The sequence below is a fragment of the Pogonomyrmex barbatus genome, unplaced genomic scaffold (genome assembly GCF_055798465.1).
Source record: "Pogonomyrmex barbatus isolate J1 unplaced genomic scaffold, ASM5579846v1 scaffold13, whole genome shotgun sequence".
Taxonomy (NCBI): Eukaryota; Metazoa; Arthropoda; class Insecta; order Hymenoptera; family Formicidae; genus Pogonomyrmex; species Pogonomyrmex barbatus.
In genome coordinates, this window is record NW_028297109.1 from 3,331,254 (window position 1) to 3,352,526 (window position 21,273).

A 21,273-nucleotide genomic window follows, 5' to 3' on the forward strand; every position below is an offset into this window, starting at 1 on the left:
AACACTTGATATGAGAGGATTCATAAGATTATCTCTATCTAAATGGAGAGATTCATGTAGAATTTGGACTACGAACAAATCTGACATCCGATAACTTGGTAAAACCTAGACAAATGTTTCCATAAGTTTAAATTTTCAATAAAAAAAGAACTGTCACTTATAACTTGTCACACATCATATATGCAATACTATTTCTTATTATTAAAAATTGTTTTGTTTATCATTATAAAAGTAAAGTTAGTTTTAGTCTATAACGTATATAAAATCATAACAATTATTTTAAATTTAGGCTTAATAAACTTATTAAAAAACGAAAAAGACTGGTCAAGCAGCATTTAAGATTTAAACAGTACAGAGAAATTGTTATATTTCTATGATAACAACACTTTCATTTCTTTTTGTATGTAAAGTTAACGTTAAAGAGATCTCAGAGACAGCTCAAACAATACAAATTTCAAATTAAGATATAAAATATTTAGGCTCATATTTAATAAAGAAATAACCTTTTCAATAACATGAATTCCAAGTAGCATAGCAATACCATCATTCAACCAGAAGTGAGACCACCAAGACGGACTAACGTAATTACCAAAATAATGTATTATTTCACGTGCTATTAACCGTGCCATATTTATTTTTTTCATACTATGATCTAATTCCTGTTTATAAATATCTTCTTCCCTAAATAAATATGATGCGGTCAAATCCGATGCTATGTCAAGTTCTTGTTATAACTATTAAATGATATTATCGTTCTTATATAAATTATATTAAAAATACTAAATAATTTAGTATTAGAAATACTAAATTTTATCTTTTTATCTTAAGTACAATTAAAAGATTTAATACATTTAAATTAACGAGAGCTAAAAGATTAAATTTTTTAAATTTTAAATAAACTAAATATTAAGTATATTAAATATAAATTATCCATTAAAATCAATCTAATTAGAAAATTAATTTATTTCAAATTTCCAAGAAAGATGTATAGAATTTTGAAATAAATTTTTGAATAATATTTTTCATATATATTTGGACATTGAAAATAAATTTATTTTTAATGAATTAATATATTTTCAGATTAGATATATTATCTATAAAAAATAAGTTCCCAATTCGAAATACTATTGTCTTGAAAACCTGGGATTACAACAATATCCAACATTTTTGGAATTTCCTGCATATTTCTGTAGCCATTTGTTAAATTATTTATAATTATATCAGTTATTTCTTTTGCGATATGTACATACGGTTCCAAATCCCGTCTGTAGTACCAATGGCCGATCTTATATTTAATATGATTATTATAATTGGAATTCATTAATGAAATTGCTACAAGATAAGTGGGTATTGCAGGAGTAGTAAGGAAAACCGATCATTTCATATCACCTTGTACAAAAATCGTTTCTGCCATCGTATTCGATATAACGATATAATTCTTATGACAGTTTATCGAAATATTAAAGGTAGTCCTTATTGCTGGTTCGTCCCAACATGGGAACGCTCGTCGAGCTTTAACTGCTTGGAAATCTGTTCCGATCGAATACCTATTACTGATGTATCAATACAATATATATATATATATATATATATATATATATATATATATAATAATGTTGTTTAATAATGATATAATAATGTTGTTTCAACGACATATTTAATAATAAAGTTATACATTTAAATATTATTTTATTAATTAAATATTAGCAAAAATTAATTTAATAATAAGAAGAAAAGCAATAAATAAAGTTTCTAGTATTGTATAACAATTTCCTGTAATATTGTAACATTTACTTACGTTGTTTTTTCATTCGTATTTATAGCTATCCTGAAAGAGTCACTTGCATCATTATATGCAATACCAAAAAAATGCATCATCAAACTATAATTTCCAGGTAATATATGAGGAGTGACATGTAAAGTAAGAATATCTGTTTTATCATCATATTTATACATTTCTACATAATAGTTTGTATTTGTATCAATATCGTCGTTAATTAATATGGAATGAAACACTTTTATATAAGGTTTTTGTGCGTGCAAACTTATAGTATTTATTGGTTTTAAGATTGTAATTTTAACAGCAACTTCGCCATAGGAATTAAATACAATTGTATTGTCTCTATTAATATATGGCATAAATACGATATCATAATGTTGCGGTATTATGAAATCCGGTAAACGATAATTAAATGTACCGTCATAATCATTTTATGTTTTCTTGATAACAAAAGCTGTCGCACCGACGAATATTAAACCATATTCAATATTTAATAATAATTTAATTAACGTCATTTTAATTTTTGTTTCAAATCTGCAAAAACATTTTTTTAAGATAAGAATTTAAAATAATATAACTTTAACTATAACTATAACTATAACTTGTAACGAAAACAGTATTGATAAAGAGTTTTATTTATGTTAATTATTTCTAAAATAATATGTTTTATTATAACTAAATATAAAATATTATAACATATTATTAGCAATAAGTCAGAAACGTACCTGCGAAGTCAATTTTATTAAACGGCAGATCGTGAAAGAATAACAGCAAGAGCGAAAGTAGATGAGTTATACAAACAGCTAAGGTTAATGCAAATGATAAATAAACTGTGATAATTTCATTTCTAAACGTCTCTTATTAAAATGATACAAAGTATCTAAAACCAATAAGTTTTCTTTTCTCATTATGCTGCGCTAAAAACAAATGATAATTAAATTAAAATATAAATTTTGAAATCTAAATAATATTTTTAAAAAAAGTAATACCCTTTTTTTAATTTGAAACATAATTTATAACTAGAATTCTAATAATGGATTAAAGTTTTAAATTTTTAAATTATATAAATAAAAATAAAACAAAAACAGAGTAGAGTTTGCTAACTGAATATTAAAAAAATAAATACATTAACATATAACAAATAGAGTATATCTATTCTTCAGCTATTTTTGATTTTAATACATGTAAAACTTAATTTACAATTTAACCAATGAGATTTAACCAATGAAATTTAACTAATAATTATTATATAAATAATTAAATAGTAAAAAGTTTTGATAAATAACAATTTTATCTAGCATAATTTTCTGTTAATTATATATTGTTTAATTATTCTTACATTTATTGAATTTCAGTTTGCGATTAATTATATGCGCTGTATAAAAAAGTTTATAAAAGATTTTATTTTTTATAAACTAAGAAAGGAATTAACAATGTTAAATTAAAAATTTATTACTATTTATAATACATTACATAATTACGATACAATTATGCATATATTATTGAAACATTGAGATATATTGCGGCAATGGAAATGTAAAAGGGATCAATGTTGAATCGCTAACATTTATTTCATCCCATTCGTCACGTCGTTCCATAGCTTTTTCTTCCCACAAGTTTTCGCGTACGGAAGGTATAACGCCTAGCCAAGCCTGAGTAATGTACTAAAGTTGAAATACGTGAAATTTTACATTAATTTCTAATATAAAGAGAACTATGTTGTACCTGATGACAATGATTTGCCCACGCATAAATCATTCGGTTATCTACTTTTATAGATAATTTCTTTGTTTGTTGTAGCATTTTAATTGCGGTACTTTTTCGCGATTGTATCATATAATAGTAAGCTTTTATCAACATGTATCTGCAAACATTTTAGTTCATTGCAATAATTCTTTAAATAAATAGTAACGAATTGAAATATTAGTATTTTATCAATTTTAAAATTTGAAATAATATAACATTTAAAGTTACTTTATAAAAAACATTTTAAAAATATGCTAAATTATTTCATATAAATTAATTTATAATATAATAAACTATATATAATGCTTATGCAGATCAAACTGAACAGAAAAACCTTCTATCTGCATACAAACGTTGTACACAAGTTGTCATTTCAGATATTTTATATTTATGTATAAATAAATATAATAAAGTTAGAAATAATAAATGTACCTGGGAATTGCAATTTTCACAATCTTTATTAAATTTTTCTCAACATGTCGGAATAACTGCTTAATTTCTGACATCGTATTCAACGCGTTTATGTTCCTGGTAGTAACTTCTCGCACTGTAAAATTGTAGCTTTATTTTGGTAATGATATGTTTTATAATGTTCAGATATTTATTCAATTTTTTCATTTACCATACAAAATCAGCAATCCCTCAAGTTTTTTCAATGCGGTAATTGTTGCAGCCACTTTATGCTCATCCACCATACTCTCGGCTGTTACATTCCTGCTAGCCCAAACTTTTATAGCTTCCCACTGCTGAGTTCTGATGCACCTTTTATAACGTATGTATATATATATATATATATATATATATATATATATATATATACACATATATTTAAACATAAAAATTTATTTTTATTTTTATAATAATATATTCTCAGAATCGATTACTTTTTATTCAATGAAGTAAAACTTTTCGTATTTACCATAACCACATTGAGGTGAAATATCGCCTTTCCGCCTCGGGATCTTGAAGACTGATTATACTCTCTCCTTCCTGAAGATAATATTTGTCACAATTGTGAAATGAGAGAACTGTCAGGCCGGTGTCGAGTTTTATGTCAGCGCAAATGGCATAATACCATGTACGACCTGATTTGTCCACATAATTTTGCGATACAAATTCTGTATATATCAATTTTAAAATATACTTATATATAATATATACTTATATTATCTGATATTACTTATATTATGATATATGTATAAGTAATTGAAATATACTTAATTTATTATATACTCCATCATATTTTACAGATACATTTTAGATTCTATTTATTAATACCTGTTTGTCGATTCGTACAGCCTTACCTAATTCTCTCAGCATAGTCACGACTTCGGAATGACGACATAAGAGCATGAGCAAATGAGCCAATCTCGGTATTATAAGCTGTTTGAGAAACACAGAATCCATGGTTTGAGCCATCCGTAGTGTGATAAAACCGATTCTAATTGCTTTACTGATTTCTCCTCTTAACCATCGCGAAAAAAATATCGCTGCGTAAAGCTTGGCAATGGCTTTGAGTTCTTGGAATTCGAGCAAGTCTCCTTTCTTCGCACAAATATTAAGAGCTTGTTTTTCCAAATGAGGAACAATTCGTCTGTTTAAAAATAATTAAATAATATAATAAGTATTTTTGTAACAAAACGATAACATTTAATAATGCTTATATTGAGTTTCGTAGTATCTTTAATCGATTAATCAATTGATTTCATTAAGCTAAAAAATTTTTTGTAATTTTAATAATTTTATTTATTGGCGTAGCACTTGGTTCGGTAAACATGCGCGGTGACCATCATGTTTGTGAATGAAGTGCAGAGCATAAGAAAATCTTGTGACGAATCCAGTGCAGCGTTTAAGCCCCAGATAGCTGCTAGCCGTTCATATTTTTTCATTTTCTTCATTCCCTGTGGATTATAATCGTAATTTTTGAATATTAAAATTACAATATAAAATATACAACATAAAATTACAACATAAAGTAATTATTCACAAAACTGAACGAGTCACAAAAATTACTTGCGTGTGAAATATGAAATTATTTTATAGTATTATTTTATAAGTTTTTATAAACGATTTATGATCACGTAGACTCAAAAATAATTATTGCTAATTCTTTGCAAATTAATGACTCTTACTTTGAAAACATTGAACATTTGTGCCAAACACTTAGCCAATTGCTCGATATAATTTATGGTGAGTTCATCGGCAATGTCAATTTCCCAAAGTTTGGGACAGATCAGTCTCCATCTTAGCTGTTCGAGCTGAAGCAATGATTTCAAGTTGATATTGAATTCTCGTTGTGGAAAATTGTAGCCCAGACTGTTCAATGCCTCATTCAACTTCCTCTTTGCTTCAGAAAATAAACCACTTTCCAGAAAACATTTACCTTGAAATGTTTGGATTTTTGCAGTGAGATAAAGCAGAGTTATTGATTTTTCCTCGTCAGCTTCAAACATCTATCATTAAGAACCATTAATTAATTAAGCTTTGTAATTTTATTGCTTTTATTATGTTTTTATTTTAATATATATCCGCCTTGTACATACTTGTCCAAGCAAAGTTTCAGCATCACTCAGAAGTCTATAAGCTTGAGGTATATTATTACCTGCCAAACAAATCTCAACAAATTCCAAAATTGCCGTCAGAATCATATCTTGTTTTCCTAGAATAGAAAATACAACAGTTTATAATTCTAATAATTTACAAAAATTAAAAATTAAAAAAATATATAATATGTACAATAATTGTTACGTATTCAGTATTGATTTATATTGACTTACCAATTCCTTGACAATGCTCCAACATTTGAGCATAAACAGTCGCTAAGATAAGATAACACTGACAATTGGCGAAGTCAACATTAGAGAAAGTTTTGGTAGGTTTTCTGACTTTTCGAAAAATATTTAAACATATTGCAGTTTTCTCTTTTATCCGTTGCATATCTAACAATATCTTTATATTATTAGAAAATAATCATACAATTTTATAAGTTAATATACATACATATTATTACAACAATTAAGAATTTTTGTCAATTTCAAAATAAATAATTAAATAAATAAATTGCATATTTACAGCAGCTTAATTGCATATTAATAAATTAATTCCAAATACATATTCCAAATACCATTTTTTATATCTTCTTTGAGAACATAAGTTACTTCTTCAAGTTGCTGGATGTCAATTGATGTCTGAAATCTTTTTCTGTTAGTTTCTAGCACAGCTGTTTTACCCAACAATCTTGCAAATTGTATTTCACCACAAGCCATACATCGTTTGGTATGTTGTCGAAGATATTTTAACGCTTTGCTGTGTAATTCTATCTTGTGATTTTCCGTGAGTGATCTTCACATGTAGACATAAAAAGTTACATAAAGTTTCATTAATATTTGAAAAATTAGATTCAAAAAGTTAATACAAATTAAAATATTATATCATAATTATTCTGTTATAACAATTTATTCAAAAAGCAATAATAAAATCATTCATTACCTGTAAGTAGTTTCGCGAAACATCGACATTTTAAAACGCATCAGACCGCAAGATGCATATCGCGGCAAATCAGCTAGTTCCTCTAAATAAATTTTATTTTCATTACAAAAATTTTGAATAAAAATATATAATTTTATAATCAATTTATAATATTTTATAATCAAATTTTTTTGTCCAATGTGTACCTGGTATCATAAGACCTACACATTCGCACATAATTTCTACGCCGACACTGAGTTTCCTTATATTCCTATAGAACACCAATGGTCTGCCACCTATACTAAAGTCGCCCCGTGCACATCCAAAAATTCGAATCTCGAAAAGTTTCTTGATAGCTGTGATCATATATGACAATGATGATACGACTTAGAAAAACTTTTAATCACGCGCGGCATAATAATTTAATTTAATTATTTAATTTAATTTTACTATTATTTAAAATTGTGTTAATTTTAATTAAAATGATTTAATTAATTATTTAGATATAATATCTCCTATGTATATTATAATCTTGAAACTTTAATACAACACTTTTTTGCTATACATTATTTACCAAACCCAATTTCCTTTGTAGATTTATCTTCCATTAGAAACTGCAATATGTTTCTATTAATAATTTCTCCCAAAACTGATGCGCATTTTAATAATAATTGATCCAACGATGTTAACGAATCGAAAATCTTCAAGATCATTACTGAATGTAACATACAATAAAATAATGTTTTATAAAGAATAGAATATTATGCAATGTATAAACTATACGATACAACTACACAATTTTTCGAATCTAAATAAAAAATGTTTAATTATAAAAATGTACAAGTATTAAAATTGTAGTCATTAATGGTTTAATGATTAATTAACCAAGTCATAATTAATTTTTACCGTCCATTGTCACGTCAGCATCTCCCTCTTCTGGTACAAAGGTTTCCGTAAATTTGCAAACAGCAATTGTTTCTTCGTCATAAATTGGCATTCCAGGTCTATGAATGATGCTTTCCAGTTGTAGTGCACCATTCTGAAATTAAATCAAATGTTTTATATTATTTATTAAGATGGAATGATGAAAATAAAGAAAGAAAACTTACTTGATAACTTGTTCTATACATCTTCCATTTATCTAAACGATCTTCTTCAGTCTCATTATCTATAAAAATATCTTCTGAAACTACCCTGGACAATTGTATATTTAAAATAATTTTATTAATCATTAATTTCATTAATCATTAATTGTAAATTTGAAATAATTTTATATTAATTTAATCTCTATTAATTTACTATTTAATTGCTATTATCACGATTAAGAAAAACTATTTTACAATTTGTATAATTATTATCAGGATTGGAAAGTAACGTGTTACTTTTTTGAAGTAACGTTCCCAATCCTGATTATGATCTATAATAAAAGGACAATTATGAATAACTTCGTATCAATATTAGTTAATTGTAAATGTTTTAAAATTATAAACAGACCTTCTTAGCATACTAATGGGAGGAAGCACGTAGCCCATTTCCTCGGCAATCATTCTACGGATATGCATTATTACGAGACTACCAGACTGCGTGAGGCTTAACAAATAACTTTCTATCCATCCCGGATTACCAAAACTTTTCTCTTGAATCAATCTAAAATAAGACGACATACATCGATAATAAATTAATAAAATGTAGATGCAAAATAATCTATATTTTGGCTGTTACTAATAATAAAAACTATTTGACATGATCAACTTTTCGAGCTCTAGAGGAATTCCACATGTATCAAGAATCTGACATGCGAGTCCTGCATGATACCATTTGTCTATGTGACTCAATTCAATAATCTGTTAATAGTAAAAAGAAAATAATTTATGTATTAATATATGTTTTATTCTTATTTTAATGCTCATATACTCGAGCTTTCTCCAAAATGATGGGATGCATTTCGTATCCGTCATCGAGTTTGCGTCCGAGACTAAGAACGAAAAAGACCGTGTCCCACTTGATTATCATAGGAAATAGTTTCATAGAATCTTGGTCACCATATTGGATGTTGTCGATAATCACTACCCATAATTCCTTGAAGCAACTTCTCATTAGTCTGAATAACAATTTGCGCAACACATTGCGTTTTTGCCTGCGGGACAGCGCATTGTAGTCCGGATTCATTACGAAACGGACATTAAAGGGCTGATTAAGGGCGCAGAGAAAATCCGATTCATGTATTTGGCCTAGTTGTGATATTAGTATTTCTTCACGTTCTCTCGACGTTGTGACGATGTTAAAGCCCAAAGGTATCGAAAATATCGAATGGATCAAATTGTAAGAAACCTGTGTTAACAAAGAAACCATTGATTTGAATTTTATTTGAATTTTTAACTTTAAATAAAAAATTAATAATAATTATTTAATTAGAAAAATATTTTATTTAAAAAATAGCAATTATCAATTAAAATAATAAAGAAGCATTTGATTTTATATATTTTGCAATCAATAAATATAAGAAAACATAATTAAATATAATTAAGAAAATCTTGCAATGTATACGTCAACCTTAGCGTCATTCATGATCAAGGAAGTATAGTTGGATAATACACCTGTGGGAATAATCTGCACTATTTCATCTAATAATCTCGTTTTCCCGATTCTCGGTTCGCCTCTGAAATTTATAATCAATAGAGATTTAAAAAAATTAAATTCAAAATTCCTTACTTATTTACTTTATAATTAGCGTGTTGTACTCGAGATGTAAATATTCTGTTGTTTTGTCGATAGTAAAATGTTTCATTATATCCGATAACATCTGTCGAAAAATCTTAATTTCCTCATCTCGTCCGAGCAAGGGATACTTTGTACGTATTAATTCAGGTGCAACATATCTGCAATCACAAGTAAACTGTTAGTAAGAAATAATACTTTAGAAAAATAAATTGTAATAAATTACAAAATGTGAAAATTACTTTATCTCTTCCTGAAATTCATAGACAGGACCTACATTCGTAATTCCTTTCAAATGTCTTGGCTCTTGCAGAATAAAGTGTTTCGCTTCGAGACGAGAGTGCAAAAAGCTATCGCGATCGCATATTACCTTAAGAATAAATAAATTACATATAATAAAAATTACTCTGTTGTACAGAACAAAAGTCAAATATTTATTTTTTGAAGTATGCTAAAGACCTTTAGATACTAAAAATATACAGATAGATAAGATCTTTACATGCTAAGATTTTATACTACTAAAATTTTTCTCCACTGAAAATTGAAAATCGATGATATGTCACTAGAAAGACCAAAAAGACAAATATAATAAAAGATAAATAATTATTCTTTTATAGAATCTAATTACTTTATTATCATATGCAACCATCAAGCGTGCTGCCTTATTCACCGACATTCCTATCACCGTATACTCCCTTCGTAAGACATGGCCGATTACGCCGCAATACGTCATTCCAGTGGTAACGGCGATTGTCACAGATTTTATATTGTTCATAGTTTGAAGGTCCTCTCGTAGCCTACTGGCACATCTCAATCCGATTTGCGATTCGAATTCATGTTTGTCACCGCGCAATCCAAATATGCAAAGGAATATTAAGTCCTTATCAAAGAGAGACGTCTTGTTCACGCATCCGCGCATCTTACCGACTACCCTTGAAGAATGAAAAATATTAGTAATTATGAACATCTTCAAAATAACTTTAATATCGCCGGTAATTTATTCTTAAATTGATTGCCATAATATTTAAGTAAAGTAAAATTACTTAAACTTTCATGACTTTAATATAACAAATGGCTATAATAGAATAAATTATAAGACGATCAAATAAAGATAAATATGAAAATGTGAAATAAGACAAAGAAATATTTAAGAACCAGTGAAAGTAAAAGTTCGAATATGTACCCACAGACTATTTTATAAGCCGCGGAAACAAGCGAGATTAATTCTTCATTGTCGATAACCGTTGTAATGATATTGATAAAGAGTATGACTACTTGTCTCATCTCTGTAAGATGTTCCAACGGTTCGTCGATATCCACGGATCGTATTACCGGTCTGAGCATGTAGCTTCTCAATGAATCCTTCAATCCCTCTTTAGCTGCTTTTATGACTTTGGGCCTCACTACAAAATTAAATTATATTTGTGATTCGTGGCTTTAATTGATTCGAAACAACGTGAAAATAAGGGACACATAATTTTTTTTTACTCACGAGTATAATCGACTTCCTCAAAATAATCTTTCTCGCCGGTCCAATCCGTGACATTATCTGGTACTTTATACGATATTAAATCGATGAAGTCCTCATCATGTATAGTGTTTGCGTAATCTAGCAATTGAAAGTTACTTTGAATAAAATTCCTTTCGCATTTTCCCACTATCAAATTATTACGTACCGCCTCTCTCGTTTTGAACTTCGTAAGGTCTCAAATACCACATTATTGTGCAAGCTATGATCAGAGTATGTACACCATCCGGTAGTTGTTCGAAAACATATTCGTTTGGATTTGCCCACTGCCAGCTACTGGGTGCCACGAGAATATCGCCACCTCTAAATAAAACTTATTGTCGATATTTTACATTTGGCCGACTTCTCACTCATAAACGAAATAGAATAAATAAGGAAAAAAGATGGCATCTTTTATTTATCTTTTAATATATAAATTTATAAACATAAATTAATCCTTATGATTATAATTTATGATTATATTTTATATATTTATAAAATTAATATACATTTAGATAAATGAATAATTTTTATTTCAAACTATTTTCTTTTTATTTGTTTCATTTTAAATTTATGTATGTAAAACTCTTTTTATTTGTTTCATTTTAAATTTATGTATGTAAAACCTGTACATCTATATAAAAAAATTATACACGTTAAGTGCAAATAACATTTTGCTACAATACCGGCATAATGCTTCGGCGAATTTTACATCCCACACAGGTTTTCCAGTAATGACATAATAAGATATTGTTTTTGGATCGCCAATAGATGTGAAATACGTTTTTCCAGAAGCAATGGCAAGCTTTACTATTAAAGACAATTAAATTAACTTTAAATTGCTGAAAGTAAGAGATTCTGCAATCTATTACATAATGTTTAAAAAAAAAAAACATAAACCTATTATTCTTTGTACACTATCCTTGCACCTTTGCATCTTTGATTTGTAAATTTGTCGATATTAATTTAGTCGAAGATGCTAAAACTCAGCACTTTAATATAATAAAAATAGAATATATTAAAACCTCTGAGCGTTACGCCGACATCGGTGTTATAAGTTCCGAAATGTTTTTGTATGATGCACGCCGTCTGCATCGCCTCCGTTGCTATATCGCGCATAAACATCCCCTCTTGAAGTTTCCACATCACTATGAACGCGTCGCCGGAAAAATTCACGACGTCGCCGTTATGCGAGAGAATTTCTTGCACCATCGCGCCGATATAACTGTTCAAAGTTTCCGACAGTTTTGAGGGACCGCCAACACCGGTCTTCGAATACTTTTCCGTGAAATCCGTGAAGCCTATGCAGTAATCGAAGTCGTGCATTATAGCTTCATGCATGATGAGTGACGTATGACGTCAAATGAGTAGCTCCAAACCTGAGATGTCGCCGAGCATCAACGTTGTATCGTATTCTCTGGTTTCATAGTTATTGTAATAATCAAGGATCTCATCAGGACACATGGATGCAAATATTTTAGTATGTTGTTCCAATCGAGCACGCGAGGATCGATCTAAATATAAATTTGACTGAACAATTAAAATGTGAAAATCCTAGTAAAACATTTTTCAAATCATGCAATTTTTTTTATTTTGCACGTTAGGTTATATTTAACGTATTTTCGCTTTTATGGATTAATTAACATACCTTCTGTTACTAAAGCTTTCGTATTTTTCAACATATTCATTTTATTCTTTTTTTTTTCTATTATAACACAATTAGTAATCTTAATATTGTTATTAAATAATAGTTAAATAATTACTACTAAATAATTACTAATTAATTCCTACATACTCGTACATACATATATATATATATATGTATATGTATATATGCATACTCGCAACTAAAATAAAAAAACACTGTTAAATGTAATGTTCGAAAGCAAACTTCAGATACTTAACATATCACATTTAGAAAGGACGTAAAAGATATTGTTGAAGCTTATTCGTGTTGTTCATTAATTAAGTTATAATTTCAATTGAAGAAATGTAATATTTATGTTTAACATTTAACAAAAAAATTTTAAAAACTTTTGCATTTTTGCTGTATACCCTAAAGGGATAGGATATATGTATAATTCATGGATGGAATACGATTTATAAAAAAATTTTCAAATAATGCTTATAAATAAAACATAAAATGATACAGTAACCTAAAAATGTGTCTAAAAAGTTTATTAAGATATAAGAATGATAAATAAATATTCAAAAGTAATAATAATCTTGCATTTATCGATATATTAATACGTAACGCGCGTCTGTTATGTTCTAGTATTAAATAACTTTTTTTAAAATTCAGTGATATATACATATTATTACGATATATATATATATATATATATATATATATATATATATATATATATTTATAACATATATTATACACACACGCATTATATAAATAGCATGAAATCCGTAGATATCTTCAGGAATAGAAACTGGGAAGTCAACAGAGTAAATGTCAGTCTTTTTCTCCGTGAGATATTTATTTCATTCAATATCGGATTGCTTAGAGGCTTGCAGAAGGGAACGATCAGCGTCAACAATAAATACACTCGTCGGACAATAGACAATATGTGTTTATTTAATAGCCTCGCTATATAGATACTTATACGAGTTGTCGCTCTAACAGATCGCTGCCTACAATGTGACGGCCGAATTTTATTGTGCCTGGCCCTACTAGTCCTTATTGTGCTTGAATCTATGATGGGTCGACGTCACCTTGTTCTCTTTTTTTTTTTTTTTACGTGATTATTTTTATTAATTCTTCTTTGTTTCCTCACACATCGTCGGTTATCAACTAACTAAGAGTGGATTATATTCGCTGTTTCAAGACATCGCGATTACACGAAATTGGTTCGTGCAATCACAATGATCCGTTGCTACTTGGTCATCGACAAGTCGCTATACGCGTTTATCAAAATTTAAATGTTTCTATATTTATAATTCTTTGTATTTCATGAAAATAAAATTATTATTCCTTGCATGTATGTATTAGATATATAAATTTGTATATCAATTTTTATTTTAAGGAAGAATCAATATATCGAATGTATATATTCAAGTGTAAATGTTTGACAGATTTATATCTGAAATATATTATGTTAAAGAGTAAAATTATTGATTTCAAATAAAACCCCGTCTTGGTTTATTTGAAAAAATCTTTAAATACTTACTTGTATTATTTGATTTAACAATGTAAATGTTATTGCATCCTGCGAATTTATCAACAGCGACGGATACCGCAATCATACAGGACTATCGATTATCAAAAGGAAGACAATCGTTAATAACAACATCGATAAATTCTTCTACACAACACGATGTAATAACAAAACGATTTAGCGCGCGTAATAAATTATTAACAGACACTATATATATATATCTCTATAGCTATGCGGAAAATATCCGATCATCGCAATTGCCGCATCCGTCGAAATACGAGTGGATAAGGACATTTTTGTGTGTAGGATGCAAAAATTTCTCTTTTCCTCGGCGAGCGTCTTGCCATCGCAGAAACGGATCGTTGCACCCAAATTTCGTCGTAAATTTCGTCTCGGAGCTTCGTTCCTCGTATGCAAAGCACGTGCCGTGCACGTATTAACACACATTCCATCAGTAACTACGATATTTGTATACCTTGCATGTTGTATAATCGCACGCCGATTAGCGTAAGCGGATACAGGCACGCGAATTCCACGAGCTCGAACGAAATCACTCGCGATATCTACCGGATATTTACCCCGCCGTCCTTTCCGTATTCTCTCGACGCGTATTTTTACTCTCCGATATTTTCGCCCGCGAAATCAAAGCTAAGTCGATAAGTCATTAAGAAAAGAGCTCATTAATTTTTTCCTCGCGTTACACATCAGTTAAAAATTCTGCGCATGCCGACATGACATCGTTCTTCAAAATCGTCGTTCTCATTAATCGTACGGTAAATTGTATATATAAAAAAATATTGCATTATCAGGAGGGATTTTCGTGCGACGTGTGTGAGGACGACGGTGTAACTCCACGATTTCAAAGTGTTGTAAACCAAGAAGTTTTTTCAGACAGACGAGAACGCGCACAAGTATTTTGCGGACACATTTCACCCCGTATGTCCGCTAACATCTTCTTCCTCTTCATCTTTTCCTCTTCTTCTTTTCTCTCTCTCTCTCTCTCTCTCTTTCTCTCTCTTTTTTTTGTTCTTTTTGCTTTTTACGACAAACGTGACTCGTTATATAATGGCACACAGCATGGCAGTTGCAACAATGTACTTCAATAAACTGTTACTTTAATTAGCTTATCTCTTAACTTACTTCGGTAAATCTTATATTTCTAATTTCGTCGCACTTTTCAATTACAATTTGCCTGTTCTCTCTTTCGCGTACGATCATCATAGACTCCTGCCCGGAACCGGAAATCATCGAAGCACATGGAAAAAAAATTATAAAAAAACGAACGTGAAAGCGGTTTCGGCGATTTCCGGTTGAATTAAACGCAACACTCGCTCGAGATATACACGACGCCTAATTAATTAAGCAAGGACTAGGCGAAACAGAACCTATCTCACTCATATTCTTGTTTTTTTTTCCTTCTCCCTCTCTCTCCCTCTCTTTCACTCATTTTTTTTCTTTCGCTCTCACACACATATACGCTCATATCGCTCACACTTTTGTCTTATATGTCCCCCGTTGTCACATTATTATCATTCGCTTAGGTATATACACGCGATCGAAAATTGTATTGCGTCGATTTTTCGAGATTATTAATGATAAACATTGCACAATAATATAATCGAAGCGTCTCTCTCTCTCTCTCCTTATCGCATTTTCCCTTCGTTAAGACTTGTTGGTAATTGTTCACTTAGCGATTAAACATGTAGAAATTGGAGAATAGAAAAGGAGCGAGTTGAAATCACGCCGTACCATTGTTGATCTTTATCGGATGCAAAATATTTTATAGCAAGGAAATTTCATTTTCAATATAGATTATCATTAGATTATCACTAGCACAGTTAAAAAAAACAATAAAGATTAGAAGTGCCAATGTAAATAGTTATACTTGTTTTTTTATTGAACTGTGGATAATTATTTTCTCAAATTGATTTAGTGTACTTGATTTTTATAAAATAGCAATTGGATGAAGATTTTAATCATTTTATCTCGAAATAGCAATCCAATAAGAATTGCGATAACGCCGGTACGACTTTCCTTATACAATATTCACATAAAAATCGTACTTTTTCTTTTTTTTTTTTTGGTATTTCCTTATCGTGGACATTTAACAGTCACGAGTCAAAAAATAATATCAGGACCGTTTTTCTTTTCCTTTCTTTCACTCGGCCTCTCACTCTCGTCTCACTCTGCAGTCTCGCAATCTTAGAATCATCTTGAATGCTACAAATTGGTGAGATTCGAGGGGAGGATCTCGATAATAGCCGATAACTCGCCGACAGATAATTACAAGGTGAAAAATTATGATAATGGTTAAATCATGGATCTTGTCCAGTGATACTTTTTCATAAACAATTTTAGGCACGAGAGAGCATATCTGGAAAAATTAAATAACAATTAAAATTATATAACAATTAATAATTTTAAATTACAAATTACAGATATTCTTCGTTGAAAATAATTAATTTTAAACAGACGCGTGAAATTGCGGACGAGAGTCTGGCAATGATGATCTCGCAGCCAAGTGAAATCGGGCCTAAAGTTTAACGAGTGTTTATTATCCTATCGTTTATTACGCTTCTAATAATAATTTAGGCGCGATCTGTTGCGAAATACAATCGCATCCTCCCCCTCGTTCGTTCTCTCACCAGAACTATTTCTCTTTTACCCTTTCGACGCGGACGACAAAAACTCTATGACATCGATTGTATCGAAAGGATTTCGTGGAGTGAACGGATAATATATTACTGTTATTATATCGTAATATTATGTTAGTAGAATCTAATATGTCAACAAGAAATTCGATCTGATACTTTGTCTGTGTCTGTCGCATTCCCCGTTTGCGCACGTAATCACACACTCCCTGCGGCTTGTCGCGGAAATATTATTGAATTATAAATTAAGATTATTATCGAGCTGCATGATAGTATGTTATGCATATCAAAAAGCTGAAACGTTGAAAGTGACTTAAATTCGATATTCACAACGAGATTAGGTGAGAGTTGAGAGAAAACTCTAGAAATGTCGAATATTGTCGTAAAAATGAGTTAAGTGTCTGCAGTTATTCAAATTTATCAACAATTAAAAAATTTCACATTGAAGAAATAATGCTGCCGATTTCATAAAAATCGATTCATCAAACGCGCAACGCATTCATGCTCCGAACATTCGTTCTGTGTTAACAATTATGTCAAGTAACGATAATATTATTTTTTTTTTTTGCTTAGCTATATATGATGTAACACGATGATATAGGCTTGATATGACGGTGGCACACGTTAACTAATTTTTTTCGTTTTATTTCTTTTCCTTTATTCTTCCTCTCCATCTCACCTTCGATCTCTCGACTCGATCGTCGCAAAAGAGATATTTAATTATTACGCTATATCCTCTGTTTAAAATCGAAAGTAATCCAAGTGCAATTAAATTATAAATTTACAATGTGTAAAACATTGGACATAACAGAAATTTTAAACATTGGACATAACAGAAATTTTAAATAACAATTATTTATCCTTATAAAAATTAGAACTATTTAACAAGTTGTGTTGTTCATAGAATTTCACTATTTTCTAACATTTATATGAAAAAGGCATTACTCATCAGGCAACTCTCATTGATTTCAAACAGAGAAAATGTAGATGGTCCAGATAATTGTCAATGATTGTTAGATTGTCTGTATTTGATTTTAGTGAAAAATTTCAAACTTAACATAAATATAATTATTGATCTCATAATTCGCATCTTAATTTATTCATGCGGTTCTGGCAATATTAACTTAAATTCTCATCTCTGTACGTGTATCTACACGAGATTGAAGATCAGAAATAGGAGAGGAAGTTATTTCGCAGCAACGTATGCCGTTATCGAGCAAGAATTACGGCCAAGTATCGCGATTTTTATTAAATTCTCATATCATTAAATTAAATTAAAATTAAAACATTTGAATTTCAAACTTTTTCACAAATTAAATATCGTTAGTGAATATAGTGAAAAAAGAAATAAGAATTTGTATAAGTACTGATTAGAAAAATATGACTTAAGTAATATTTCTCTTCAAATTTCTGAACGTATTTTTACGACTCGCGATGCTTCGCTCCAACAAATAATCACGCCGCGCACAACGCACTTTGATTCCAGCTTATAGTTTTCCTAACATTTAAATATATTAGAGTGGAATTGATAAGTCTTTTGGGTCGTAGACGTTTTTTGTCAAGAGACGCCGGAGTTAAATGAATGAACGAGAATGGATAACCCAGCACGAGAGAAGTACTGTACCCGCGGAATTTATACAGAGGGACTATCCTCAAGTATTAACAATAAAATTTTACACTTTCAACATTTTGCAATTTAACTCACTGCAATGGCAGACGCGATAACATTGGCGGCGAGTGAGATCGAACGATCAAAGAACGTGCCATCCGGGAGGATTTTCCTCTCCGTTGGTCGTTTCTCTTTTGTAATATATTAACCAACATTATGGTTTCCGCAAAAAGCAGATATATTTGTTACTCAAAAATGCTGCAACGTGCCCGCCGCGACGATATATAAATTAAATTGCACTTGCCTCGTAAATATCGTATCGCGCGTTGCAGCATCTCAGATTCGCTCGCCAATTTGCCTCCAAAAAAATGAAGATATTTCGAATCTTTTAAATATCTCATCAAACATCTTGTACCGTTCCTATTAACTTTCGCCAATGGTCACAAGGAAAAAAAAAAAAAGAGAACGTAATGAAATATCGCGTCGCGCGCGTTTAACGACAACGAAACAATTTAGATCTGTAGATGAAATCTTTATCATAAGATATCACTTTTTAAATATGTTTTCAGATGCAGATTTGCGATATAACATGGCTTGCAATGTACGTTGCGATTTAAAATGTTCACTTCATTTTATTAAATAATTCATGTTATCGCAAGTGTCTGCCAAAGTTTCTTAAAGAAATGCACATTTTTTAAAGTCAAATTTCCTTAAAATCAATTCTCGAGATTTCAGAACGCGTCTGTTCCTTGCGATATTTTATTACGATCTGTTATCCTCTCGCATGATATACATACACATAATGACCGTGCGTTCTCTGATAGGATAGTCTCGAGTAAATGCGGATTTCGTTAGCGAGATACTTATGCGTGTATATATGTATAATAAATTTCTATGCTATAGTGATTTGTAGTATTTTGGGAACGGATATAGACTTTTAAGTAGGAATTTCCAAGGAATCGTTCACGACTTTTGGGCAATTGCACGGATGGAAGAAATAACATAAGTATATTATTTACAAGAGATTATCTTTAGTGCCTCGGCTACGTTATCTTGGCCTCTCGCGATTTTTCCCAGAGTGCATCTTAAATAGCACACTCTGACCGTGCAAATCGCTTAGTACAGCGATATATCCTTCTGCAAATTCTCACTTTTGCGATCAGCGTGACGATTGCAATAATTTAATGCAACATTCTAGAGATGATACATCCAGAATTTTTTTCTGAACATTTTTGATTTCTTAAATATCAATTTCTGAAATCACAGACACTAGTTTTAAAACTAATCATTTTTTAATCAGTTCTCGTGAAAATCAAGATAAACAAAAATGAAAAAGGTAAAAAATAGTAATTCAATAATAACAAAATTAAATTTTCCAATACAGCTTAATTAAAATTTTTATGACATTCTTTTCTTTTAATTAATTTACTTTTCCTTTTTTGCAGAATACAAAGACTGCAGAAATAATTTATATCAATTGTAATTTAATTTGTTAAAAATGTCAATATACCTAACTCATAAAACTAAGTAAAACTTTTCAAACAAATTAAGTTATAAATAGCTACGAATAACCAAGAAAGAGTTTTTATTTATATAAATTTCTAGATACTCTAAATTAAATAATCGTTTAAAATATTAAAATTAAAAAGAAATAAAATTTCAATCCTTACTAACCTTCTTTTATGTCTTTTAATCATCTGCTAATCTAATTTTTATTTTCTTTTTTGCAACTACAATTATAATACTTAAAATTAAAGAAATAAATATAAAACAATACTTTTCTGACAAACTGTCAATTTTTTTATAATATTTTATGCTGTGCTGCAAGAAAGTACGTAATAAACAACGGATCGCATATTTCAATACATTACTGCAATAATAGCAAATAATGATGTCCAAACAACATTGAAGTCGAAGGGAGAAAAAGATAAACGCCCATAAACACATTGTCAGAATATAATACCCCATCATGTCATCCATGTTATATTTTATTCATCGTAAACGAATATTATTTATTTGGAGTACCAGCAATCTGAAGAAGTTTCTGGCTTCTCGATCTTGACTATTCTTTCAAGCACTATGTATCACATGGATGAAATATCGAATAATGGTTGGATAATAATGAAGAAATGTCGAATAATGACGAAGATGATGGTGCTAATGAAGACTGATGCGCGATGATGAGCAGCATAAAGGCAGAAGTGTTGGCTGTTGCTGTAGTTGCTGATATTGATGGTGTACTGTAATTTTGCTGTTGTAGTTGTTGTTTCGTTTCATTTTCTTTTTTACTACGTTTCTAAAGACATCTGTTCTACGTTCGCGGATGTGTGCGTATGACAACATCGAGGTTGACAACAACGAAGGGATCGATACTCCGAAATACCGTAGGAGTACTCAAGTACTTATCTGGTATCCTGCTGATAAATTTGCGGCTGATTTTCCCCATCTTCCAAATTGAACACCATTGACGTCCTCGTTCTACAAAATGTCACAATTCATTCTATTAGCTATCTAAGAATATCTATTAAAAATATTTATCTTTTAAAAGCAGCACTTCAATCACTTATAGAGATTTATTTAAAAATTATTATTATATAAAATTGTTAAAAAAATATAATTTTAATCAA

At 29.7% G+C, this 21,273-nt stretch overlaps 2 protein-coding genes and 1 pseudogene across 11 annotated transcripts in view; all 3 read right to left on the minus strand.

The window, feature by feature from the left end:
• Window positions 1-506: 506 nt before the first annotated feature.
• On the minus strand, window positions 507-2,838 carry LOC148937562 (uncharacterized; annotated as a pseudogene). The gene is made up of 3 exons (XR_016138259.1): window positions 1,799-2,838; window positions 1,381-1,530; window positions 507-724 (listed from the first exon to the last, which is right to left on the minus strand). The product of XR_016138259.1 is annotated as an uncharacterized LOC148937562 (transcript).
• A 378-nt stretch (window positions 2,839-3,216) lies between these two features.
• Window positions 3,217-13,639, minus strand: LOC105424984 (adenylate cyclase type 10). The gene is made up of 29 exons (XM_089072434.1): window positions 12,599-13,639; window positions 12,245-12,520; window positions 11,906-12,029; window positions 11,389-11,543; window positions 11,205-11,321; window positions 10,896-11,115; window positions 10,341-10,644; window positions 9,955-10,082; window positions 9,715-9,873; window positions 9,548-9,653; window positions 8,909-9,325; window positions 8,747-8,838; window positions 8,489-8,641; window positions 8,104-8,188; window positions 7,901-8,033; window positions 7,569-7,709; window positions 7,201-7,350; window positions 7,016-7,097; window positions 6,651-6,868; window positions 6,304-6,465; window positions 6,070-6,185; window positions 5,659-5,979; window positions 5,288-5,427; window positions 4,831-5,120; window positions 4,446-4,644; window positions 4,149-4,288; window positions 3,959-4,073; window positions 3,506-3,644; window positions 3,217-3,432 (listed from the first exon to the last, which is right to left on the minus strand). The coding sequence occupies exons 1-29, from the start codon at window positions 12,681-12,683 to the stop codon at window positions 3,280-3,282; spliced, it is 4,920 nt and encodes a 1,639-aa protein (XP_088928560.1). The 5' UTR covers window positions 12,684-13,639; the 3' UTR covers window positions 3,217-3,279.
• A 144-nt stretch (window positions 13,640-13,783) lies between these two features.
• brp (ELKS/RAB6-interacting/CAST family member bruchpilot) overlaps window positions 13,784-21,273 on the minus strand; it is a 75,079-nt gene continuing 67,589 nt past the window's right edge. For all 9 annotated transcript variants that reach the window (XM_089072431.1, XM_089072432.1, XM_089072423.1 and 6 more), the window contains one exon: window positions 13,784-21,124. In XM_089072431.1, coding sequence (XP_088928557.1) covers window positions 21,049-21,124 — 76 coding nt within the window. In that variant the 3' untranslated portion in view covers window positions 13,784-21,048. The remainder of the gene's footprint in view (window positions 21,125-21,273) is intronic.

What these genes read in the sequence shown, in the direction of transcription:
- LOC105424984 (XM_089072434.1), bottom strand. Translation starts at nt 12,683, where the DNA reads ATGTGTCCTGATGAGATCCTTGATTATTACAATAACTATGAAACCAGA. An exon ending in GACTATGCTGAGAGAATTAG is followed by an intron (nt 4,645 to 4,830) that starts GTAAGGCTGTAC and finishes TGATATATACAG; the next exon opens with AATTTGTATCGCAAAATTAT. An exon ending in GGGATTGCTGATTTTGTATG is followed by an intron (nt 4,074 to 4,148) that starts GTAAATGAAAAA and finishes ACAATTTTACAG; the next exon opens with TGCGAGAAGTTACTACCAGG.